Raw genomic sequence first — 26,975 nt, forward strand, 5'->3', positions numbered from 1 at the left:
CCCCGGGGGCAGGGCTGGGATTCGCCCCCGGGGGCCTTCGGTGTTAATTTCTGATTTTGACGTAGTTGCGATACTGTATGACTTTAGAGAGTAGAGTTGGAAATTATCGCCAAGTCCACTTCTTTCCAGTTTAAGCGAGTGTTTTGGTCAGCAGTCTCTTAATGTACATTGAAATGCGTGTACTGGGTATTGCAAATTTTGGTCTGGTAAATGAAACCCCCTCCCCAGCTTTTCAAACTGTTTTTCCACCTATTTATTGTCTTTATTTTAAGAAATGAAACGGTAAAATAAAGACATACAAACAATAAATACAACAGTTTATTTCGATTCATATGAGTATTCTCATTCATAAAATGCTAAAAAGTGAATGTTTTTCATGTCCCACTTCTGGAAGTGAAACTCAATGTACTGACATGGATTTCATTACGAGTAAAATTCTTTATCTTCAAATAGAATTAAATAGTATTTCCTGTATTCTTACTCAATTTCATAGTATTATAATACAATTATTAGTATCCTTAACAACTTAACTCCAAGTATACTTAAGCGAAGTTTATGTAGTTCCAGAAAACATCCATACCTCCTACGTGGAGGGTACATTATCCTTTTATCCCCCTCTTCCCACCACTCTCTCCCACCCCCTGGAATTCCACTCTCTATACCCCCTGGAATTCCATTCTCCCCTCCCTCCCCCAAACACACCTGACAGCAGGTAAGGACATTTGCTGGATCTACAATTTATAATAGTCAATTATACTAAACTAAAACATGTTACCAAATAATAATACAATAAACCTTTCCAAAATTCACTTGGATGACCACCAAACAAAAAAAGCTCCAAGTTGAGGTTAGACTTGATGTGTCAGGGGCGGATACAGAATTTTGCAAGAGGAGGGTCCAAAATGAAAAATGCATTATAAAATAAACTTTATGAATCTCACATCCTGATTGGCTGGCAGCAAGCGTGCAATTTCACTTGCATCATTCCTATCTAAAATAACGGTTATTGTGATTTGCATTTTATAAAAGAAATAACCAAAATTGCTTGCTGTGATGTTTCGTAGAGTTATAAAGCACTTGGGAATTGGCAGGAAACTCAAGTGTCGACAAGCATTCCACCATGTGTCGTGCTTCTTCTAACACTTCTCTCATGTTCTGCCAACCCCGCATGCTTTATAACTGCACACAGCAAGCGCATGCATTTCCTAAACAATATAATGACGTCATCAATAATCCTGATCTGATGTATTTAGATTGTTCTTATATCTATTCTTAGATTTAATCTTATACACTTAATCTTGAGTAAGACTAAAGTTTTGAAAAACAGAAAGATTAAATAAAAAGAAAAGGTATATGAGTACAAAAAAAACAACAACAACAGGCACTTGGGACTGTGTCCGGTGCAGTGCAGGACACTCCCCTGGATCCACCCCTTGAAGCATTCTTTCATGGTCACATACTGTAAGTGAATTCAGTGAAAGGTCTGCTAGTGATAACACAACTGAAGTGACTCTACAAAAGTGACATTACAAAATATTTATGACATGTGTTCTATCTGAAGCAAAAATTTAGTGAATAAAAGAACTTTGTTTCATGTGTTATATTTTACTATGGATTATATTTACTACTATTACTACTATTCCATTATACTTTTGATTTCTATAATAAAAGATCATGGTATATACAAAATATATGACTATCTAGATATCTCACTCTTACTTTTAACAAAGAGCAGAATTCTTGGAAGACGTTTAAGGGGAGACAAAACAGATTGTACCTCCCTACTTTCTTCCTCAAACTCGTCAATATTTCATGGAGTCAAAACAAAGAAGTACTATTATAAGTAGCATAAAATGTGGTCATTTCTCGCTTTAATTGACTTTATCCAAGGCACGAAACAGTGTTTTATAGGATACTAGTATCCAAATTTCAAAAGTTAGTTAAAATGTTGGCTTTAAAATATCTCATTTTTTTAAAAACCCTCTTGATACAGTGTTGGTAGTTTGGATGAAATTCTCTCTCATGATTGAAATGCAGTTTCACTCCAAAGGTTTTTGTGGCCTGCATAGCCTGCGTGGCCTGCGTGGCCTGCAGGCTAGGATCAAGTGAATTCAAATCTAACTTGTGTATATACAAACAACACAGGATAACAATCACAAATAAGTTTGTATCCAACATCCTCATGCAGGAACTGGGGACGATCCTAGCACTCACTTCACATCAGCACAGTTTCCCTACAGAAAGGATCAACTAGACTAGAAATTAATTATGTTCACTGTCTCATTGACACACCAGAACGAAATACACTCGGGAAGATATGATGGCCAATTATGGATATTTTGTGCTCCATGATTTGTCCTTATCCTCTGAAAGTGGATGATCGAAATCACAAAACTGCAAAACTCCGAAAAGCAAGAAGCTTTTCATGTGAGAAACCTGAGTGGTCATGATGCCAAAAGAGGTGTTAACTGTTATAAATCTATGAAGTAAATAAGTTTGAATACTTTGAATCAAGAGAATGTATCTAGACTGTCAGACCAAGAGTAGGCTTTTAAGAGTCCAAATCTTTGGATTCCTAACTCACGGAAGATCACTGGTAAATGATCTTCAATAATCTTTCCCTATTCAAGATAAAATTGGCTGCACAATATCTTTAGTTAGCTCATTTTTATATGGCTTGTCAAGTTGGATATGCCTGAAGCCTTGAGAAGAATGTCTATTGGATAATTCTAAAGCCACTAATTGAACCATGTGCGGCCATGATATCTATGGTAGTATGTGCTGGCCTTCTCGAGTTATTTTTTGGGAATCATAGGACCAGGTTATGGTGGCCAAGTTGGTAGTGCTAACAAAAGAAACAACTGAATTATCTTTTGTTAGTTACCACCAACCGTGGACACAATGAAAACCTTCTAAAGCAATACTTCTATGACTTTTTCAATGGTTTTGCATCCGTCTCACAGATGATTTTTCTATAAATTGTCCAGTGAATGGATCCTTTGGTGTCTCTCATGATCCATTGGTCTAGGCTTGTCTTGCTTTATTATTTCAGGAAAAGCATTTCATATCTGTTATGAATTTAATTGTCAATCATCCTGTACTGCTAGACTCATTTATTTATGAGGAGAATAAAATATTTCCACATTGTCCAACGGATTGCTATTTCTATTCGCTTTCTGACGTGCTGCTCTCTTAGCAGCCGCAAGTCTCTGTCTTGCTGCGGCTCTTTGTTTTACCTCAACAGCTTTGATTTCTTCTTTGGATCTTTGTCTTATGAGAGGAACCTTACCAAAAGAAGACTGTCTTGTAAGGGATCCTTTCTTCGTTAGAGAAGGCTTTCTTGTAAGCCCTTCACTAGTCTCTGCTTCTGGTGAGGTTTCAACCCATCCATTTTTTCTGAGTTCATTTATGTTTTCGAATAAACTACTAACTTCATCAACCTGAGAAGAGGCAAGGAGATCAAAATTAGAAGGCAAGGCAAGGCAAGGCAAGGCAAGGCAAGGCAAGGCAAAAGAAAATTAAAACAATGCCTATGCATGGTACCTGAATCATAACCATGTCCCAAAAGCCTTCTAAATCAGCATTGGTTGGTCTTCTGCCATTTGTACTACCAATGCCCTAAAGAAAGCATTAAACAGTTAGAATCGTGATTGTAATTACCATAAGTTCCTTAGAGCAGTTCCCAAGACATCTGGTCAACTTGGTTGAAATAGAGGGATTTCATTTCTCGCAGGAACAAATTACTTAAAGATGCATGACCAAACATGACCATATCATCATTTTATTAACACATTCAAATTATTATTAACAGACTCAAACTGATGACCATGTCATAATAAACCTTTACAGCGATCAAGTTTACAACATTTAACTATAGCACACGCACATTGTTCTTGTAAAACTGTCACAACCATTTGCCTTGATGAAGAGCAAGATGCTCGAAAGCTTGGCTTGATTTATGATTAAAAAGCTGATGAATCAAAACAACCAATAAAATGAAAGTAGTTGATAATGAAATAATACATTACCAGATTAAATTCACAAAGTCCTTTAAACTGTTTAAACTTTTTAGTGGTTAGTAGTTTTGATTTCCCTATTGCTGCTCTGATCCTTCCACAAACTGTAAAAGAAAAAGGAAAAATTATAATTACTCATTAAAAAGCATAAAAGTTAAATAAAAACACATCCTGACAGCTGGTGTAGTCTATAGATTTTCCAATAGTTGCCCCCCTCGGCATCCCATAATCTCTTAATAAGACAATTAAATTCAAAATGGCCACCATATTGGTAAAAAGGTCTATTGTTATATAACTTGTGTATTAGTTAACTCAAAACCATCTGAAGGACTGCTGAAATATAATAACGTTTATGACAAAATACTGTCCGGTATTTTTTTCCAGTCTGGTATCCTAAAAAATCGCGCGTTTTGATTGGCTGTTTGAGCGGGCGGTATTTTGTCAGTATCTGCCCATGTGTGCGGTCCAGTAATCTTTGCCCCTACACGACAACACAAAACAATTACGAAAACAGGTAAAAAAATACGGGGGAAAAAAAGTTATTTACTGTCCTATAGTCGGTCTGGATAGGAAAAAACTGTGCCCTCAGTCTTGAATATAAGGACCAAGGCCGTTAAAAATGAATAGAACACATTGACATGATGAAACAACACATATACAGAAGTATACATAGGGCATGTTTTTTATCAATGGAACATCTGGCTTCTTGGCTTTATTTTTTCCATGAAAAATACTAGTAACTCTAACTTATACTGACTGACGGTCAAAACGTTTTCGTCAGAATAAGACATCAAATTGTGCACAGCTAGTTGTCTGGCCAACAGAACCGTGACACAATAAAACAACAATATCTGGAAGAATACGCTGGGCACTATAGGCTTATCAATGGGACATCTGACGTTTTTGGCTTCCCATGAAAAATACTAACTCAGAAATCTTTATGGACAGAATAAGATGTCTCAACTTGTGCACAGCTAGTTGTCTGGCCAATAGAACCATGACACATAACATCTGGCTTTTTGGCTTTCCATAAAAAATACTAATCAGACATATTCCCAAAACTTATTGACAGAAAAAGATGTCTCAAATTGTGCACAGTTAGTTGTCTGGCCCATGTAATTATTATAAAAGGGGTTATCATATATTTATAAACAGTTAAGGATCAAAAAGTGTGGAAAAATACCATGTTTCAAAACTCTATATCTGAAGAAAATCATTAAGAAACTTTACTTCAAAAACGTCACCTTTTTAAGTTTTTAGCATCTTATTTTTCGATGTAGTGTTAAATATTAACAAACCCTGCCACTAGTAGTTTAATTAGATTTTTTTTCATTTAGAAACTAGTATTAATGATATTTTGGGACCAAAGATTTTAATTGAATTTTTAAGGAAGCATGGGAAAACTATAGAAACCATACAAAACTACATATAATCTCCTGTTATATGAAATAAATAGTGTCATAAGGTATGCAAGGCAAATTAAGCCTTACATTATTTTTTTAAACCAGAATTAATAATTATTTTTTACATGTCAAGAAAATCAAGTCACAATGAATAAATTACAAACCACTTCATATTTGTAGTAACACAAGAGCGTAGCCGATAATCATTAAATCTTGGTAATCAAAGCAGTGCATCAGGATTCAACTATACTGTATTTTGTATAATAATCTAATTAGTAATAATGCTATAGTCCAATACATAGCCACTACTCATCACTCCTAAAGGAAATTTGGCTCAAAATTAACTAGTGAGAATTGGTTTGAAATATAGCTTGAGTTATGACTATAAATTATTTATAAGATGAAGTGTTGCAAACAAGCACTGACGTTAGCCATTCAAATATTTTTTATTTTAAAGTAAACTTTCCAAATATGCTTTTGTCCAGACACTCTTCTTACTCAGCTCTATTATTATTATTTTAAATAATATTTGGTAGAAAACATATCTAATGGCAGCACTGGCAATGTCTTGAATCAATCTATAACTTACTTAGTGATGAACTGATGTAATCACATGAATAATTATCACAAGCATAAAATGACCTATAATCCATTCCATGTTCATATAAGAATGGGAGTTAAAAGTTAAGTTTCAACATGGATACAGTAAAATATCTAATTCTACTTATGCCTTGAGGCTGTGTAACCCAGACACAGCATATTCCAAATAATATAATAAATAAGTGGCATTGGTGGCATATGCTCGCCTCTCACCACTGTGGTCTAGGTTCGAGCCCTGGCTCAGACTGGATCATATGTGAGTTGAGTTTGTTAAATGTGCTGTTCTCTCCCTTACCACCAGGATTTTCTCTGGGTACTCTGATTTCATCCCTCCATAAAAATCAATGTGCGAGTTGAGTTTCAGTATGTCGTAAATATAGAATGTAGTTGTAGTGTGTGTGAAAGGAACCTCACAAAAGAGCCCCGTACGGGGAGTGGTGGTTGTAAAATAAAAGTTAAAGTTAAAATTTTAAGTTTAAATATACAGTTTTTAGCTATACTAGTTTTTTTTATGTTTTCAATTTCATAGCCTCATTGGAGTGTAGCATTTTGACATACAGTACATTGTACAAATTTGGCTATAATAATTATAGAGTGAAAGAGTTTATACTCCAATGTTCAGACAGGTCACAAATGCTTGACTACACACCACTCATATTGATTATTCCAATAATTATCATTCTCATAATTATATATGCACTTTTTATTTTCTCAATTGTATCCAAGATAACTGTTAAATATTTCTCTTTAGTATAAGCCACTTAATGTTTGTCATTTATTTAATGCACCAAAGCTCAAACAAAATGATGGGAAACTTAAGACTGATCCCTTACAAATATTTTTGCTGTCATTGTTCCTAAATTATCCTTGTTTTTCAAGAGTAGCACTCAATAGGCAGTGCTTTTTTGATGTTGATTTTTGCAGACGGCAGAAAAGGCATTTCACTACTTACATGAGTTTAATAAACGATCCAATGTTAATCTTTCACAATAGGTATAACCTTTAAAATTAAATAGTTTATTGTATTGAAAAAAAATTAATCACCTTAAGTAGCATTTAATTCTTACACTAAGAGAGAAACAGGAAATGCATGGTCTTTCAGTTGGTCCATAACTGTATTTCACAAAGAAAACAGCATTCCTGATCTCCAGGGCCTGGTCATAGTACTAAGGGTGGATAGCGCTGTCCAACAGATAAATCCTTATCCTGTGAATGATGTTATCCAATAAATTTATCCTACTGGATAGAATTTATCCTACTAGATAGAATTTATCTGTCGTATAGTGCTATTCACCCTTACAACAACAACCCAGGACCAAAAACCCTTCCAAGTCATTGTTTATTATAAATAGCATCATAGTAAAAGAAATGGAAAAGAAATAAAGACCTTTAGTTTTTATTGAACCTTAGAACAATTGTACTGGAGGTATCTAACTAACAGATTGAATTGGAAATCAGCCAATGATGTTTGGTTTTATGGAAGGGAGGAAAACCTGAAAAAACTTTGAATCAAAAGAGAGACCCATTAAACTTTACTCACATGGGATGCCGAGGCCAAGAATGAACTATGTATCTAATGCCAAATTGGTTTCGCACCACCAAGTGCCAATAGCCATGTTAGATTACAGCTGACATCTACCACAGTAATATGGCTGCTGGCATTTCAAGGTACGAAACATTTATACAATCATTCAACTACTTTTAAATTTCTGTCTGTTCCATTTTAAGGCTCAATGCTAGCAACTTTTTCAAGAAAGGCCAGGATGACGTCCTAAAGTAAGTTAAAAAGAATGGGTCTAATGTTTTCACATGGTAAATGGCTCTTCTTACAGTAACCATACCTATAATCTATTTCAATGTTACAGTAAAGTGTACTGTACATGCTTAAGTCAGCGCTACATTGGTTTGGCACACTTTTATTTTGTACAAAAAATATATCTTTTTTGTAATGCGAGCAAATAAAAAATAAAATAAAATAAAATAGATAAATCAAGTTTGTTTAGGGTATAGTGGTTTGAAGTTAACTGTGTGCAGCTCAACACTTTCAAATGATTGCCTGTTTTTATTATTTCAATTATAAAAAAAAATCACTCTTTCTAGAACTGAAGGAGTCCACAATGAATGATTATAACTTAGTAATAACTGCTGTGATTTAACTCTTAATGTTATTTTGATAGATAAATAAATAGGGGAAGGAAATGCTACATGCTTTTCAGCTCTACGTAAATCTACCATTGAGGATTTTCTGATGTTTTCTCAGGCGATGGAGGAGCTAAATTTAGAAGATGATCTCATCAAATGATTTATTCAAATTGCTTCCAGACCTACATATAGAATCAAGTACATAAAAACATACCAGCCCATTAACACTAAGAGCATATATCCTATCAAAGAAGGTCTTATCTTAACAAATTTGATATTAGTGAGAGGATAGATTAATAGTGTTCTTGAGAATGAAATAAAGAAGTTTCTGTAGAAAATCGATTTGGGAAGATTATGCAATGCATAATGAATGAACAAACAGATGAATAGCTGATTAAACAACTAGATATAAATAATGTTATAACCTATGAATACTTTGACAATTATTTTAGTAAAAGGAAACAACTTAAAGTTAGAATATACCCTGTTATTTTCAGTTATGGGATTATTAAAAGTTGAATGTTCTAGCAGCAGGTGCCAGCATAAAAATGTAAATAAGCATCTAGCAACAACAAAAGAAGTGATGAATGACTCCCCTACTAGGCACATTTTGTACTCAAATTCCGGCTAAAAAATAAACTTCAAACCCATTCAAAAATAAGTCAAATACTGGACCTCTAAAGCCTGTCTTGACAATATTTGGACAAGAATAAACAAGATCGGCATAATTTGTCAAAACATTTGCTTGAAGGAATAGTTGATGCATAAGGTTCTACAGATTCGACCCTCTCATGCTGAGGAACAAAAACCCAAATAATACATTTGATATCAAATGGAGATTTCAAACTGTTCACACTCAATGAAAGAGCTAAGATTTCGTGACTAGATTTGTTTGCATCGAAGTTAAAGTTAAAGATGGGTGAACAGATTATAGAAAAATAAAATGGAGGTTGGAAGGGAAGTGTAATTTGAATGGAAATATGTTACAATATGACTTACTTTCATCAGATGGCGAATCTTCAATCATTGCTTTTTCAGTTGATTCGCATAATTTCGCTAATCGCTCCGTCTCCTTCTTCATTACATCCAAAAAATATCTTCCATCTTTGTCGATCCCGTTGATATCAAGCTTTTTCTGGAAGCTCCCGGTCAGACAATCCACGTCGTTGTCTGCATTCACAAGGCCTTTAATTGGCGAAACATTTTCTTTATTCACCTCCATAATTGGTTCTGTCCTTCGTCCTTTCCTTAGAATTATTATAATCTCTGTTTTATATCTCCCATGTCCATTAGTTATAGAATGTAAAGCGGAACTCCTTTCTCGTTTTGAGTTGGTCCAAACTTTTCTTGCTCAACTGAAACAAAAACGGAAGAGTTGAACTTTTCCAAATTGTAAGCCACGCTGAATGAGTGGTTTCTGCTTCGTCGAAGAATCCAAAGTAATAATATAATAACTCCTGTATATTCTCTTCCACTTTCTATGCTTTTTTTTTTGTTGCTTTAATTGTACTTGTTTTATCGGCCGTTTCGAGAAGAAAAGATGAATCAATCGTGCACCGTCTTAAAGCGAGAATTCCACTTTTACACAACTATAATTCAGACTGTATGACAAATTAGTAATAAATAATTAATATTTAGAAAGACGTAAGAACGTCCGAGAATAGTCCTTAGACAATCTTTCGAAAGCGTACAGTCGTTTAAATAGAAGTTAGGCTTGAAATATTTCGTAATTTATGCCTTGGTGCGAACTTATTGAGTCGGCTTCAACGTGTAGTATAATGATACCAATAACTAAGAAACGCCTTCATAAATCACCTTGGAGAGCGCTTCGAACTTCATCAATGCCCAGACAAAAGCCTAAAAGAACTCTGGAATCGATTTCCAAATATGACTCAGCTGACCGGTTTTTCTTAAATATGTAGTACAATATAAAGAGGGGTTTTCTATTTGCGAAGGATCATGTCATACTTGACGGAAATGCGTGACTCTGGAAAATAATTGGCAGGTTAATACGCGGGAAAACTTGTTTGAAAAATCTTCAAAACCAGCACTTCCTAATATAATATAAGTATTGAAAACTAACTCCTCTTTTTGGTCCAATCGTTTTATTTTCGAGCTCAAAATCCGTTTATAATCTTAACCGACGCGCAGATGGCCGCCCAAACGCCTTCACTAAATTCGAAAATGGCCGTTTGAAATAAAAATCTGAGTTGCCCTACCTGCCTTTGATTAACTTCCTCCATCCGAAATACGTGTAAATGAATGTACTCCAAGATCAAAGGAAATTCTAAGAGACTGATTCCCACTGTTAAAGTCGATCGGCGAGTCAATATTTTGCTTTGTAGCTGTTTTATGTCAGCCTTCAGCTTTTTCAGATCTCGCGGTCGCGACCTTGGGCCAAGTTAACTACGTCATCAGTGTACTAAGTAGGGAAGGGTAGGGAGTCATTTTATCACAAGAGAGAGGTAGGAAGAATATATGAGCGATAGTTTTAGGCTAGTGTAAACGCTCCAAAATTAAAAGTTCACCCTAGCTTTAAAAATTGATACAATATCCAATTTTTTGAGAGTATTTTCAATTTGAGTTTCTTTCCTTGATGACGGAATTTTTTGTATGGGCCAAAGATAACATTAGAAAATACAAAACACTAGAACAAACAATGTCGTTATTTCCAAGTATTCTAAGTTACATACATTATTATCATTAGAAGTGTGAAGTATGAAATTTGGAACTTATCTCAAGCATCACTGAAATCTAATTTTTCGTTGTCGTGAAATTACTACTAGTAGGGGGGAGGGAATTAAAATTATTTAGTAGTGTACGTCGGCTGTTACTGTACAGGGTTTGGCACTTGTAAACCAGACAATCTGTTCAGACAAAGCCAGTCCTAGCTACTAGCCACAGGTGGTTCTTTTGTTGTCTGTCACTGGTCTCTTAAAACCATTTATATATTATAGGAACCACTCCTAGTCATTAATCAACGACAAAGGAAATGCTCTAATCCGCGCCCTAATCGCTCTAATACCATAATTGCAATTTCTTTCGGAAAAAATCGTTGTGTATTTTATTTTGACTATAAACTAGGCCTTTTTGAATCAAGAGGCTTTATTTTCTCTCTGTTTCTGCTATCTGCTTTCTCGATACTTTTACATGTACTTCTGCATGTCAATTAACAGTTCTTCGCACCATAACAATGAAAGTCGCGTCTATTTTTTAAACACTCTTTTCAGAAGGTTTTATTTATTTATTCAGTTTTCCATGTTAGTAATTTCCTTTTTTTCTATTATATGTTTTTTATTATATTATTCAAACCACGTGGAAATTAATTTCTAATCGATGACAATCATTATTTTTATTTATTTATGACTCATGCTTTTTGCAATTGAAGAATTCAGTACTAATGCAACATGTATAATTTTGATAAACTTTGTAAGTTTATCAAGTTAATATAATTTTCTTTAATTATTTTTTGATATAAGATTTTTGAACTATATAAGTACGTCCATGTATTACTATTCTAGTATATCACCTGTGTGTGTGGATCCCTACCTGCCTGTAGTCAAACGTTTATAGGTGGCGCGTGCAACTCTTAATCAAACTTCACCTACCAGCATATATAGTTTTTCGGTTGCATGGAAAGGGAGATCAGGGATAGGGCAATAGTGGACGTACTGCGCGGTCTACCCGCGTCTTGACTCCACAGCTAGCTCCCCCTAAACCCCCCAAAAAGATAGGATCTCTAGGACTAGGATCCGGAAAAGCTAGCGTAAAATCCTGATGAATATACGACAAATTTCCTAAGATAGATTGTCGATGACTATGTGAAATGTTAAAACCACATGCGCACTTAATCCTTGGGCGTGTTCATGTCATAGACTATAATTGGTATATTTTAACTACATTAAAGACCAATTGCCACTTACCGTGATGCATCACAATTTGTTTACATTTTGAATCGTGTCACCACTGAAAAAACAATTCTAACCGTTTGAATAAACTATTGAAAGAATGTAAAATAATCATTATTGTGCCTTAGCGCTATGTCGGAAAAGGATTTAATATGAAGTTATTATTCAATATATGAATCTTTGAATTTCATGGACCACGAAATTCATCTGTGACCGCGGTGCATCACGGTAAGTGGCAATGGGTCTTTAACGCCCAGGCTTATCTCGTTAAGTTGCGGTGACGCTGATTTCGAAGTCAAAACGTCACCCCTATGGGGTATCCATAGGAGAAGTACGACAAATATCGTGTCGACCTTTGAACCATCCTAGACGGTACGTTTGGATTTATACCCTGGGCCGGGTTGTTCATAGTCTCCCCCACAGCCGCTTTCAGTGTCGTCACGGAGAAAGCGTTGCGTGACGACACTGAAAGCGGCTGTGGGGGAGACTAGGTTGTTCAAAGCTGGATTAACGCTAATCCAGGATTAACTCTATAGCACTAATCGGGCTTTAAACAACTGGGCCCTGGGTTCCAGAGGGATTTTTAGGTATGTACTTCATGGCTCAATGCCATATATACCGATTTTTATGGCAACATATTAATACTGAGAGCGGCGAAGCTGCGAGAGGAGAAAAAAAAAACGGGTTAAAACTGGCTTAATCCAAAATCTAAGTACACAGGGCGAGAGAGGCACTATTTTTCAAAGGTCAGCTAAGATGTTTCTACTTTATTACACATTTTCTTATAACGTGACACCACAGAAACCTAGCTTGGGCACTCCATCACGTTTCTACCTCCCCCATAATGCAACCGCTGACCAGATTGCAAAACAATCACTGGCGATAAAGGGTGGTATTTTTGTTTATTTTTTGAGCTTATTTTACAATTTATAAACCAAAAGGATCAACAATACAATAAACTAGTGATGGCTCTGTACAGAAGGCTTCTTTTCTCAAGGGTAAGTTGGATAAAATTGGTTAAAAGAGTAGATGAATATTGCGTATTGCTTAAGGTGGCTGGACCCCCTAATGCTTGACCGCTACCTTCCACTTTTGGAACGCTAGTGCATAAACGTCTTTTATCCGATTGCAAATCTTTTTTGCACATAAGTCACATGAAGATTGAATTAATGTTTGATGCAGTTTTTTATGAGATCGGACGTCATAACACGTGATTATGATGAAATATTTGACTTCGTTTAGAAAATAATTTTAGCCTTGCTGAGCGTTCAACACTAAAATGCTTCGTACCACATAATTATATACTGGATGCCTCCATTTGTGGGGATTTTTGAAAAAATCTATCTAGCTAATTATGAGATATTTGAGATTATTTAAATATAGTGCATAATCTACTTCAAAACTAAACAATGGATTTCATACGGCCGAAATTCATATTTCAGAGCTATATATTCACAAAAGTTATTGCTCATTTAGTTTTACTCTGTATCTAGTTTTAAAAGGAACATTTTGAAGGTAATCGACTTATGCGATTTTGTGAAAACGTATAGTGCATAAGACGGGGTAAACATTTGATGCGCACTTTTCATCGCAGTTTTCTAGTCAATCTTACTAGATCTTCCATTATTCTAAAATTCGCTGATCATTTCTCTCAAAATTACGTCAGGATACAAATTAGAACTTAAAATAATATTACACAAAATTGCAAGACTATTGAACTCATTTAAAGCGATCTAAAGCGAACGAGAAATACAGAAAACATTGATCGTTTCCCAACGATTTGATGCTCTGGGAATTCTATTGTTTGCTAATGATCATAACATCAAATTCTTTCGCACCATGCACGGTCTCATCTCACTTAATTGGCTGCTTTCCGATTTACCCCCGAAGTTTGGTAACAAACAATTGTTTTTTTAATTCAAACGTGGGACGTTTGTCATGATGTACTTTGTCAGTGTGAGTGAATAGAATCGGCGAACATGCCTCAAATTAAAACTTCAAGAAAGAAGCGAGCAAGACTTTTGAGTTTAGATAAAGAACCATACTTCGGGAGTAAATCGGAAAGCAGCCAAGCGAAATGAGACCATGCATGCATGGTGCAAAAGAATTTGGTGTTATGATCATTAGCAAACAAATGAGTTCAAAAGTCTTGCAATTTTGTGTAATATAAGTTTAAGTTCTAATTTGTATCCTGACGTAGTTTTGAGAGAAATGATCAGTGAATTTTAGAATAATGGAAGATCTAGTAAGATTGACTAGAAAACTGCGATGAAAAGTGCGCATCAAATGTTTACCCCGTCTTATGCACTATACGTTTTCACAAAATCGCATAAGTCGATTACCTTCAAAATGTTCCTTTTTAAACTAGATACAGAGTAAAACTAAATGAGCAATGACTTTTGTGAATATATAGCTCTGAAATATGAATTTCGGCCGTATGAAATCCATTGTTTAGTTTTGAAGTAGATTATGCACTATATTTAAATAATCTCAAATATCTCATAATTAGCTAGATAGATTTTTTCAAAAATCCCCACAAATGGAGGCATCTAGTATATAATTACGTGGTACAAAGCATTTTAGTGTTGAACGCTCAGCAAGGCTAAAATTATTTTCTAAACGAAATCAAATATTTCATCATAATCACGTGTTATGACGTCCGATCTCATAAAAAACTGCATCAAACATTAATTCAATCTTTATGTGACTTATGTGCAAAAAAGATTTGCAATCAGATAAAAGACGTTTATGCACTAGTGTTCCAAAAGTGGAAGGTAGCGGTCAAGCATGAGGGGGTCGAGCCACCTTAACAAGTAAAAAGTCGATATTTTGGCAAAACAACGCAAATGTTTTATAATGTGAATGTAATGATTATTGCTTAGGATATGATTTATACAAAGACGACATTCTCAAGTGAAAATACAGTCTATTTTTTTTCAAATTGAGATTTAGATAGGGATTGTGATTGTGATTGTCTTGATTCCACCCTTTTTAAAAAATTTCCAGGGTACGTGTAATATAATAACTTGGATATAGACAATAATAATGTCTTATTGATTGATTAAATTAGCTTAAATTTTGATATTAGTTTTAAAAAGCCATTATAATAACAGTAAGTTGTGATCAATAGCAAAGTTTGAGCTGAGGACACCTATTGATTAATTTGCCAACCTGATGAAAACAAAGATATCTTTTGTTTTAATGGTTGGCAAATTTGAATAAGAAAAGATTCCTGAGATCAATGTTTGTAAACAGCGAATATCGCTATTACTGAATGTTTTCTTCTAATACCTTTTCCAGACAATATGGCATTGTCCTAGGTTAGCTAGTCCCGGTTTGTATTCACTTAGAAGGTCATCAAAATGGACAGGACAAGAGAGCATAAAGGATGATGACCCAGAGATGTATGCATTGATCCAGAAAGAAAAAGATAGGCAGGTCCGAGGTCTGGAACTTATTGCATCAGAGGTATGTCTCACTCTACAGAAATAAAGGATGATTAACATGCATTTCAGGGATTATTCAATCCAGGATGGTCTTGAGATCCACATTATATTAACTGCTCACATTTGGGCCCTAGGCACAATTCTGTTTCAGGGGGGGGGGGGGGGGGAGGTGTTGAGGGCATGTCCAAATATAGCCTAAAAAGGAATTTCATGTTTGGGGTATGGTTTTGGTTTTTTTATTAAGAGGAAATTTTTTTCAATAACAAGCAATAATGGCAAAAAGCGCAAAAAACTAGACTTTTGTATGAGTTTTGATCCCAATTTTCGTTTTGGGTTAACACTCAAAACCTTTTTTGAACAGTTAGAAACCGATATACTAAGATAAAATGCCTGTTTGAAGTGGTATTTTATATTGTGTTAGAATGTTGCTTTGTCAGGCTTTTTTTACAGAAAAAATATGGGAAATAAGCAAATGAAGGCCTAAACCTCGTTTTTGAATAAAAGTTTTGCTTTGGGTTAACACTTTGATTCCACTTTCGTCGGTCATCTCCACTGCCAAATGAGTTAAAAATTTCAAACTTTCTGAATAACAAGATTTTAGCCTTGTACAACAGCCTTTCTTCAAGAAAATAGTTTCTGGCGCTCACTGCTTGAATATGAAAAGGATTCTCTCTTAATCATTACCTACCAATAATCAATTGTATAAAGATAGTATATGCCTGTTATTTGAGTCTGGGAGTTTGACATGCAGAGTCTTATAATATAGCTTTAACCTCACAATGCTTTGAATTCAATCAACACCAATATTCACGAGAATGTTTGACTATGACTGGTTGAATTTGTTTTGGACCTAGCATTCATAGCAGTAGTACAAAATCAGCCAATCAGAATCAATCAATGTGATAGTTTATCATCTCAGTTGCCTTGGAAATAATAGTGACTAGATGTAATACAAAATGATAGAATGTTTGACATGTGAAATTACACTGCATAGTGGGATAATGAGTAGCCTGGGGATATTCATGGCAGTGCTTCGGGGGGGTGGGGGGGGGGGGTAGGGGGTGGCCCAGTTGAGGACTCTCCCCCCCCCTTTCCTCCTCCACTTCTTCCATTTTAAAGTCCCCAAACCACTACACAGACTGTGATTAGTGTGACTATTTTAATCATTTGAACATAGCAAATGTTAATATATATATCGGTGATATCAAAAGGAAATGATCTTCATTAGGTAAGAAAAGAGTTTCAAAAGTTTGAATACTAATAAATCACAGTAAATGCTTGAAAAGTTTGAATAGTTATATATATAAATCACAGGTGTTTAATTATCTAAATTATTCATTTTTTTTGTTAAAATTAGAATTTCTGTAGCAGAGCTGCACTGGAAGCTTTGGGTTCCTGTCTCAATAACAAGTATTCTGAAGGATATCCTGGACAAAGGTATGCAAAGATTGAAAGAGTAAACCAAGCAAAAAATACTGGAGAAATTAAGAAAAAAATGAAGAAGAAAAAACAGAAAGGGAATTAATAAATGCATGAATGAATGAAAGAGCAAATGAATGAATGAAAATTTTTGAATAAATTTATGAACAAATGAATTTGCAAATAATGATCAAGTGATTTGATAAACAAATAAATGATCATCATAAAGAAATGAATGAATGAAAAAGTCAATAATGAAAAAAACTGAAAGGACAAATCAATTATTTAAGCTATTCTGAAAAAGTAATAACAGACTTAACCTTTTAATGAATTATTAGTTGATGAATAAATTTATAATATAATTTTCTATTATTTGTTATTTTTGAATAGATATTATGGAGGCACTCAATTCATAGATGAAATAGAGTGTTTGGTTCAGAAACGAGCTCTTGAAGCCTTTCGTCTAGATCCTGCTGAATGGGGAGTCAATGTTCAGCCATACTCAGGTGAGAATAATATTTTAATCAATCGAGAAAAAAAGAGGAGTACTACTTGCTTACGCCATGCAAGCACACGCGCGAAATGGTATAATTTTCTGTCAAGACAATAGATTTTGGTTGACGCCAATGGCGTTTCCATAACTTGGTTAACAACACAAAGTTTTTAAGGGCAGGTGCCTTAAAAAATGTCATGGAAACACCTTGATTGATGCCCACTAAGACCTACTTCAATTGCGATAAAAAATTGTATGATTTCAAGTGTGTGATTAAGGAGAACTGTAAGAGCTGGAAATATATAATTGAGTTGTGTTCTGTTTTTGGGATTGATTTAATTTCAACAATGCCAATCACCAACAACAATAAATTTTTGAGACTATGCAAGTCAGTTGGAAGATTATGCTCAACGTACTAAGGAGTATGTGAAATGAGAAATGCTGTTTCAGTTTTGAAGTAAGACTGTCACTCATACTTTTCTTTCCAAAACTTTTACAGGAATCACCAGCAAACTTTGCTGCATACACTGGTCTTCTTAAACCACATGACAGAATAATGGGCCTGGATTTACCACATGGAGGACAGTAAGTAACATAATGTTCCAGAAAAAAAAGAACACATCTGTACAGAGTACATTAAGTATAGTTTAATAATAAATGAGCAGAAATGTTTTATCAGGTTTAATTACCAGAGAGGTAAGATTTTTTCCATTGAATATTTTCACGTTTTTTTTTGCTTTCTATAGTTTGACCCATGGTTTTATGACTGATACCAAGAGAATCTCTGCTACGTCTATCTACTTTGAGTCCATGCCTTACAGACTTAATGTAAGTGGCTTTTATCTTAAAGTTTAATGCATTTACAGAAACTGTCTTGATGTAAGAATAAAAGTTTCATAGCAGGACACATGTAGCATCCAGTACCACAGGTAACCCGGTAACAATATCATTCAATCTGTACTGTGTATATTAAAATACAAGTTATTATTCCTTAAATTTTTTTGTATATTAGTTGACTATTGCATGGTTCCTATTGGTAATTGTGTACTTCATTACCAGCCAACATGTGTCTGTCGACTATTGCCCGACTGTTGGGCAATAGTTGATTGTATGTTGACCGTGTATTGTTGGCCGATGGTCAGCCAATACACGGTAAACACACGGCCAATGCTTGGTCAACACATGGCCAATAGTCAGGCGACTGTCAACCAACAGTCAGGTGATAGTCGACTGACACATGACGGCTGGTCATGAAGTACACAATTACTGTTCCTATTACAAATTTTACATATTTCATTTCAAGGGCTAAATGCCCTCCTTCACTCTAACACATCTGTCTTGGATACGTTTTAAGTTTCAGAATGAGTTAAAAATTGAAAATTGAAAAATTAGATAATATCTATTATATCTAATATCTATTTCACAGGTTAAGTGACTTCACTCTAGTTAAGTTAACTAATATAACTAATATTTATTCTAATCCTTCCTGGTGCATATCAAACAGCACAACTAGTCCCCGGGAGGGGGGTACTCCCACATATGGACTATACAGGGATGATCAGCTGAACAGGGTATGGTTTTTCAAGCTTCATATCATAAACAGGGTATGCAATTTCACTCAAGTTCCAAGTTCTTCCTGAGTTTCCTGTCACATTCAGGGATTCTACTTTCGTATTGACCCAAAATGGTTATTATGGTCATAAAAAAACGATATGCGAGATGAGAGATGACATGAGAGATGACATGATAATTGAAACAGGAACTCAGTGCAATAAATCATATCTTTTGTCATAAACAGGGTCCACACATTTGTTTTTTTTATATCATAAACAGGGTACCCCTTTCAGAATCCCAGCAGAACACCCCTACCCAAATTCTGGCAGAGTACCCCCGTACCCTCCCCTTCCCCTAGAAACTAGTCTCCATTTGATATTGCAGCTATTCTTATTTTCACGTCCCAAACTCCCTCCCCACTTAGTGGAGACTACAAAGGAGGCTATATACAGTACAATGATTTGACTAATCTACCATAAGATTTCCACTGATCTCATTTTGTCATGCAGGAAGCCACAGGGTACATTGACTATGATAAACTTGGAGAAACTGCCAAGCTCTTCCGCCCTAAACTTATCATCGCTGGAGCAAGTGCTTACTCCAGACTTTATGAATATGACACGATGAGAAAGGTGTGATGACAAAACAGTTTGTTAAACAACTTAATTATTTTGCATGCATGCATACAATGGACACTGAATTTGATTCGTACATTATCATATGAATCTTCTTCATTATCATCCTCATTAACATCTTCATTGTCATCAACAACATCATCATCAACATAATTAACATTTTCACTAACATCCACAACATTAACATTAAAATTTTCAACATTAGCAACATCAACATCCGCAAGATCAACATCGAAATCATCATCTGCATCAGGACTCATCATCATCATTATCACCTGCATTGACAGGTATCATCATCATCATAACTGATATTGATCATCATCATCTTCATCTGCATCATCATCAACCTCATCATCATCATTACCATCTTTATCACCTACATCATCATCACCATTCTCAACATCAAGATCATCATTCTCAGTCATCATTCTCATTAGTTATTAAATTACATTTAACGATGATGATATTTTAGATTGCAGATGAAAACAATGCCATCCTTCTGGCTGACATGGCACACATTAGTGGACTCGTTGCAGCTGATGTAAGAAACTTCATATCCTTATTTGTTTGTTTAATGTCTTTCATATCTCTTACATTTAAATTACATGTAATCCAGCATCAAGGCTGCAAATAATATTTGTGATGAGCAGGTCATTTGTGAGGCCAGAGGCAAATTTGACCTGCCAAAACCCAAAGGTGTTTGGTCAAATGTCCAGTCATTGTTTCTGGACCTTTGTCAGATGACCGGCATTAATTTTCAGCCTTTAACATGAACAAAGGGGCAGGAAGCAGAACTTGTAATTTTGATAATTATTGTTAGGGGCTGTAAAATCATTAGGAACACTGCAGTCATTATATAGAGTTGGGGAAAAGTTGTGCAAATAACAGGAAAGTCACTAATTTTAATGCAGTCATCAGTCATATGCATCATGAAAGGGTTAGACAATTTAAATTTTTTAAAAGAGCATTACAACCCTAGTATTGGTTACTGGTTTCTGGGTACTGGTTACTGGTTACTGGTTTCTGGGTGCTGGTTTCTGGGTACTGGGTGCTGATTTCTGGGTACTGGGTGCTGGGTGCTGATTTCTGAGTAATGGGTGCTGGTTTCTGGGTAATGGGCGCTGGTTTTTGGGTACTGGGTGCTGATTTCTGGGTAATGGGTGCTGGTTTCTGGGTACTGGTTTCTGGGTGCTGGTTTCTGGGTACTGGGTGCTGGTTTCTGGGTACTTGGTGCTGGTTTCTGGGTGCTTGTTTCTGGGTAGTGGGTGCTGGTTTCTGGGTAGTGGGTGCTGATTTCTGGGTAATGGGTGCTGGCTACTGGGTGCTGGTTACTGGGTGCTAGGTACTGGGTACTGGTTTCTGGGTACAGATTTCTAGATACTTGTTTCTGGGTACTTTATGGTGAGAGAAAAACTTAGTGGGTTGTTTACTTTGCATGTAATGCTAATTGGAATTGTTCAGCTAAAGTGCAGCTTTATCCAGGAGCAGTCATATTTAAATAAAACTTTTATTTTAGACACACATTAACATTTTAAAACTGCATTACTTTAGGTTATTCCAGGTCCATTTGATCACTGTCATGTCATAACCACAACGACGCACAAAACACTCAGAGGTGCCAGGTAAGAATGAGTGGCACACATGCTGCTGCATTGCTTCTCACTGCAGTGGGTTCTATTCTAAGTTCTGCCATCATGTGAGGACTGAGTTTAAGAGTCCAAGGTGTTTCGCTGTGTTCTTTGATTCCCCCCCCCCCCCCCCACTTCCAAGAATTATCTTCTAAATCCCCCTGCTTCCAAGAATTACTTCCATTTTTATTAGTATAGGAAATCGCATGATCTTGAGTACAATTCAAAATTTATAGGTACAAAATTGGACGATTCTGTATGTGAGTTCAATTTGAGAACTTTCAAAACATTACAAGTATCTATGAATTCTGAATTGTACGAGAAAATTGTGTGATTTTTTTAATTTTTAATACACTCAAAAAAATTGTGCAACTTAATTGGGACTCTACAGAGTACAATTTGGGATTTAATTGTACTTGTCTTGTTCAATCAGAATTGAGTAATTTTGTAGAGTGTATTATAAAGGCAGTAATCTTGTATGCAACTTGTTCATACATTAAATTATGGATGATATTTCTCAGGTCTGGTATGATATTCTATCGCATTGGACAAAAGGGAGTCAACAAGAAGACTGGCAAACGTATCCTCTTTAAATTAAACCCAAACCATCCTCAAAAAAAAATATATATATTGGAATGATGATGTTATACACGTATCTGGCTGTATGAAGATTTCCTGTTTTGGTCGAAGACCTTAACAAGATCTTAGCCATCATGTACGATTTTGATAAGAAAATAGACTTTGCAGTCTTTCCATCTCTCCAAGGAGGGCCTCACAACCATGCCATTGCTGGAGTGGGTGTGGCCTTGAAGCAGGTAAGTCAAATTGATTTTCTTTGCTTGGGCGTAATCTTTTCCCATTTCACACCACGTGTCGTTCCCTAGAGTATCATTTCTTTGTTTAATGATTGCAAATGAGAAGACACAGGAATATGGATACAACTCAATCAATGAATCTTATTCTCAAGAGAATGACATTGTGATCTGGAATGGGAAAATTATTTCTTCATTTCTTCCTTCCTTCCTTCCTTCCTTCCTTCCTTCCTTCCTTCCTTCCTTTATTTATTTATTTATTTATCTATTTATTTATATGATTGATTGAATGATTGATTGATTAATTGATTGATGAATGGATTAATTTCTATTGTAATTGTAATGACTCAATGACTCAAGCGGGACAAGTTCTGCCAATCATACAGTAGGCAGGCTTTCCTTACAAATAATCATGTTGGTTGCCTTGAAAACATTGAACTAGACAACAAACTTTAAAAAGTTAGTCAACCAGTAATTCATACTTTAAAAACATCAATTATTCTTTTATTTGTAAACAGGCCTTGACCTCAGACTTCAGGAAATACCAGAGGCAGACTTTGATGAATGCCAAAACAATGGCTGTAAGTCTGATGGAGAAAGGATACACCATTGTTTCAGGTTATTCTCAAGTTTATTACAATCAAGTTGGTTACAATCATCTGATAAAGACTTTTAGATCTCATTATCTGCTGCAAATGGTGCTCTAACACTGACGACCATGTACTGCCGGGGAGCAGATCCAGGATTTTGTTCAGGGAGGGGTGCTGCGCACAAATTTAATCCAGGGAGGGGTGCACCCCTCTAGAATCAAAGAGAAAAAACGTTACTTTCTATTGGTTATCTTCGAAGTAGGGGCACAAAGTGGAATCAGGGAGGGGTGCACACCCCCTGCAACCCCCCCCCCCCCCATCCCCCCCGGATCCGCCACTGTACTGTCAGCCAGAAACTTGCAAATCAGCTGACGCATTCAAACATTCTGCATGAGACAAAAAAAGGTGTAAGCGAAACCAAGAAATAGAATGTTCCATCATAGTTTATATGCATGCGCATAGTGATTTGCATCAAGCATGTGCAGTTAAGTGTCACATATTGTTTTCTTTTGCTATAACTGGCTTAGATTTGTAATTTCAATCCCTGATAATGGGCCAAGTGGCCAGAAAGCTTGGATATTAAAAAATATAAAATTACACATAGAAGAAACACTTTTAATTTTTGTTAACAAGAATTTCTTTTTGTTCTGTAATAGTTTATAATTGTGTTCTATTTGAAATCTTTTTGTAGGAGGAACAGATAACCATCTTATTCTTCTTGATCTAAGACCCAAGGTAATGTTGTTTTACTGTTGTACACAGTCCCATAACCGCATGTCATACAACTAAGTCCAAAATGGCGCACGGCCAAGTGTGTTACATGAAAACAAGGCATCCAGGGCCAAATGCAAAGAAATAATATGGTGACAATGCAAAGTATACACTTGTTCTGTCTTTCTTTCTTTCTTGCATTCAGAAAATACTGTAAATTTGTAAGTTTGGCCCTGGATGCCTCATTTTCAACTGGCTGTACGCCATTTGGGATTTAGATGTATGCTATATTGCCAATGAAGGGAGTCAAGAAGAGGGGAGGGGAGGGGAGGGTAGCAAAGAGAAGCTAGGGAGGAAAAACTGGTTTAGTGAATCAGTGGTGGAGTTGCAGTCCTGTACTTGCCTCTCTCCTCTTTTCCTCCCTATGCAAAACCTAACAAGCTAAATTCCAATTCAATCTGTGAGGTAGGCTTACCCTGACTTCGATCAGCCCAGAGGCTGTTTCATGGTATTGATAAAATTTGAAGTTGATTCAATGGGTAGAAAAGAATGGAAGAGAAGAGAGTAGCTTGAAGAAAAGAGAAGAGGACAGAAAAAAAAGAGAACAAAAGAAAAGGAAGAGAAAGTAAAGAAGAAAATGAAAAAGATCTGAAAAAAAGGAAAGAAAAAGAAAATAAGAAAATAAGAAAATGAAAGAGATGTGAAGAGAAGGGAAGAGAATAAGGAGGGAAGGAAAGGAAAGTGAAGTTCACAATACTCGTCACTGTACCTTTTTCTCTATAAATTACTATTTTTGATGGACTGATATTTCAGGGAATTGATGGTGCAAAAGTAGAAAAAGTACTGGAAGCAGTATCCATTACTGCTAACAAGAATACCTGTCCAGGAGATAGAAGTGCTCTGAAGCCAGGTGGTCTGAGACTGGGTATGTTGAACAGAATTTTTAGAGAGATTGTTGGTGTGTGGGGTTTGAGGCCTGGAGGGGGAAGGCAGTATCTTAGGATGAAGGTGGTACTTTAGGGTAAAGGTGGTATTTCATGGTGAAGGTGGTATTTCAGGGTTAAGGTAGTATTTTAGGGTAAAGACAGTATCTTAGGGTTAAGGCAGTATTTTAGGGCGAAGACAGTATCTTTGAGTAAAGGTGGTATTTTAGGGTGAAGGTGGTACTTCAGGGTGAAGGTGGTATTTTAGGGTGAAGGTGGTACTTTAGGGTGAACGTGGTACTTTAGGGTGAAGGCAGTATTTTCATATTCACAGTGCTCCTCTCCACCCATTTGGGGGGGGGGGGGGGGGGGGAGGAGAGGGCATAAAGAGAACATTTTGTGGGCACACACCCAGTCACCCCATGTAAGAGCTGGTTGGTTCTCTTTTTGGCACTGAAGGTTTTTCTGGTCCTCTGGCTTTTCCTCCCTCCTCTCAAATAACACCTAATTCAAACTGGCCAGAGCTGTGCTTCGGGGTCATACATGGACTGTATAGCAGCTGCCAGAGGCCCCTTTACATGCTTTCAGTTCAACCCTGTTGAGCTGGGCCATCGCTGTACTTTGCCGTGGTGATTAGCTACAACAGTTTTAGGGTATGGAGGGGAAGCAAATATACAAACAACCCTTTCATTGTATACCAAATGTATAGAATACTAACATACTAATTTGAAATGAAAACATTAAGAAATATTTCTTAAATTTTCTATTGTTTTATCTTCCTTTTATTGGTCAGGTACCCCAGCATTAACCTCTCGTAACTTCAAAGAACATGACTTTGAACGTGTAGTGGAATATATCGACAAGGGCGTTGAAATTGCTTTGGAAGCTCAGAAGACCACAGGTAAGAGAACTCAAGAATTTTTTCAGATACTCAATTTAATGTGTAGTTCCAGAAAAATATCCATTTCCCCACCATATAGGGAATTCATAAAAAGACCCCACCTTCCCCCAGGAACTTCCAATTTTCTTCTATACAAACTCTGTTATTTTGTTCTGTCTCTTATCCCCCTCCCCTCCAGAATTTCCAATGTCATCTGTGGGTGGGGTATATGGATATCTTCACTACACAATGTTACAAACCAAATCCCGGTTTACAAAGGGTGAATAGGCCTATCCACTGCATAAGAATTTATCTATCAGATAGCACTTTCCACCCTTTGTACAACTATAGGCCCAGCTGGGCAACCCTTGAAGGAGATTTTAGCATTTTTCAATATGTTGATTTTTTAAATATTCTACTCTGCAGGAGACAATCTCAAAGAGTTCTTGGCATTCATTCATAAAGACCAAGCAACCTTAGACAAAATAGCGGGTTTAAGAAAAGAAGTGGAAGAGTTTGCGAGAGGATTTCCCATGCCTGGATTTGATGATCACTAAGACAAAGTGATAAATCTATAATAAATTTAGCAATATGCACAATTCTATATTCTTAAAAACTACAAAAAAACTTCTTAAAAACCATCATTTATAGCTCATTAGAGATGCAGCTTTTCTTTCGTTCTTTTGTTGACAGTTGATTCAATCAATAGTTTGAGCTTCATGTTTTTACATTTAATACATTTTCCATATAGAGTATCATTTCTTAAACGGTTGTTTTTCGGTTGTTTATTAGAAGACACATGAAATGTGAATACAACTCAAAAAAATTTTTTTCTCAAGAGAACATGGTGGTGTAAATTGGGAAAAGATTACAACAGCGAACCACCATAATAAATTGAGGGTTCATTGACATCTACAGTAGCTTGTCATCCTTGCAAACCAAAGGGGAAGAGAAGACAGAGGAAGGGAACTTATTTGTTGTTGGTTTAGTATAATTCCTGGGGGGTACTCCCATATATGGACTATGCGGGGATGATCCACTGATCAGGGTATGGTTTTTCAAGCTTCTTATCATAAACAGGGTATGCAATTTCACTCGAGTTCCAAGTTTTTCCTGAGTTTCCTGTCATATTCAGGGTTTCTACTTTCATATTGACTGAAACTGGTTATTATGGTCATAAAAAACGATACGTGAGATGACGTGATAATTGAAACAGGAACTCAGTGCAATAAATTATATCTTTTGCCATAAACAGGGTCTACAAATTTGATTTTTTTTTGTCATAAATAGGGTACCCCTTTCAGAATCCGAGCGGAACACCCCTACCCACATTCTGGCAGAGTAGCCCCTCCGGGGTATAATTATAGTAGTGGAGGTAAAGACAAGGTTTTTTTTTGTAATTTTTTCTCTTTGTTGCACAAAACATGCAGGATACTCTGGGCTCCAAATCATCTTATTCACTTTGGCTAGGCCAACTTTTCAATTAAGAAGCAAATGCCGCACATTAATAGATAACTTAGGATAACCAAGAATGCAATACAGATAAAATATATGCCTTTATTGTTGTATAAAAATAATAAAGTGATAAATGGTCTTGCTTTCTATTAAAAAAAATTAACTTTATGGCACCAAACCAACCTAGATTACCCTGTAAGGACCTGCAAGCTGTGCATGGTGCCAAGGGCAGACCCAGCCAAAATTTCAGGGGGGGGGGAGACAATTGAGTTTGGGGGTGCCAATTAAGTTTCTTCCGTCAACACAACGGAAAACAATGAAAAAAGCATATCATTCTTCAGTTTTGTTTTGTTTGTTTTT

General features: G+C 35.9%; 2 protein-coding genes across 3 annotated transcripts; one reads left to right on the top strand and one right to left on the bottom strand.

Annotated features, from left to right (window-relative positions):
• Window positions 1-300: 300 nt before the first annotated feature.
• On the bottom strand, window positions 301-10,546 carry LOC116295479 (disks large-associated protein 1). Of its 2 annotated transcripts, none has more exons than XM_031703298.2 (5): window positions 10,381-10,546; window positions 9,161-9,516; window positions 4,029-4,120; window positions 3,544-3,618; window positions 301-3,440 (listed from the first exon to the last, which is right to left on the bottom strand). In XM_031703298.2, the coding sequence occupies exons 2-5, from the start codon at window positions 9,381-9,383 to the stop codon at window positions 3,114-3,116; spliced, it is 717 nt and encodes a 238-aa protein (XP_031559158.2). In that variant the 5' UTR covers window positions 9,384-9,516; window positions 10,381-10,546; the 3' UTR covers window positions 301-3,113. The 2 variants fall into 2 exon arrangements, with proteins under 2 accessions (XP_031559158.2, XP_031559159.2); XM_031703299.2 differs by lacking the exon at window positions 10,381-10,546 and adding an exon at window positions 9,977-10,091.
• Window positions 10,547-12,920: 2,374 nt separating this feature from the next.
• Window positions 12,921-26,071, top strand: LOC116295461 (serine hydroxymethyltransferase, mitochondrial). The gene is made up of 16 exons (XM_089027449.1): window positions 12,921-13,067; window positions 15,370-15,537; window positions 16,873-16,952; window positions 17,325-17,441; window positions 17,929-18,012; window positions 18,174-18,255; window positions 19,491-19,613; window positions 20,089-20,157; window positions 21,168-21,238; window positions 21,766-21,824; window positions 21,953-22,059; window positions 22,575-22,674; window positions 23,338-23,381; window positions 24,171-24,282; window positions 25,074-25,181; window positions 25,587-26,071. Exons 1-16 carry the CDS (start codon window positions 13,035-13,037, stop codon window positions 25,715-25,717), a joined length of 1,488 nt encoding a protein of 495 aa, XP_088883575.1. The 5' UTR covers window positions 12,921-13,034; the 3' UTR covers window positions 25,718-26,071.
• Window positions 26,072-26,975: the final 904 nt, after the last annotated feature.

The sequence above is a fragment of the Actinia tenebrosa genome, unplaced genomic scaffold (assembly GCF_029948245.1).
Source record: "Actinia tenebrosa isolate PJP-AT-01 unplaced genomic scaffold, QUT_ActTen_1.0 PGA_scaffold11__36_contigs__length_13525064, whole genome shotgun sequence".
NCBI lineage: Eukaryota > Metazoa > Cnidaria > Anthozoa > Actiniaria > Actiniidae > Actinia > Actinia tenebrosa.

Excerpts from the sequence above, each read along its gene's own strand:
- LOC116295479 (XM_031703298.2), bottom strand. The coding sequence starts at position 9,383 with ATGGAGGTGAATAAAGAAAATGTTTCGCCAATTAAAGGCCTTGTGAAT. Across the intron at positions 4,121-9,160 it reads AGATTCGCCATCTGATGAAA|TTTGTGGAAGGATCAGAGCA; the intron begins GTAAGTCATATT and ends TTTCTTTTACAG. Across the intron at positions 3,619-4,028 it reads GACTTTGTGAATTTAATCTG|GGCATTGGTAGTACAAATGG; the intron begins GTAATGTATTAT and ends TGCTTTCTTTAG.
- LOC116295461 (XM_089027449.1), top strand. The coding sequence starts at position 13,035 with ATGGCTCTGTACAGAAGGCTTCTTTTCTCAAGG. Across the intron at positions 13,068-15,369 it reads GAAGGCTTCTTTTCTCAAGG|ACAATATGGCATTGTCCTAG; the intron begins GTAAGTTGGATA and ends TACCTTTTCCAG. Across the intron at positions 17,442-17,928 it reads AATGTTCAGCCATACTCAGG|ATCACCAGCAAACTTTGCTG; the intron begins TGAGAATAATAT and ends ACTTTTACAGGA.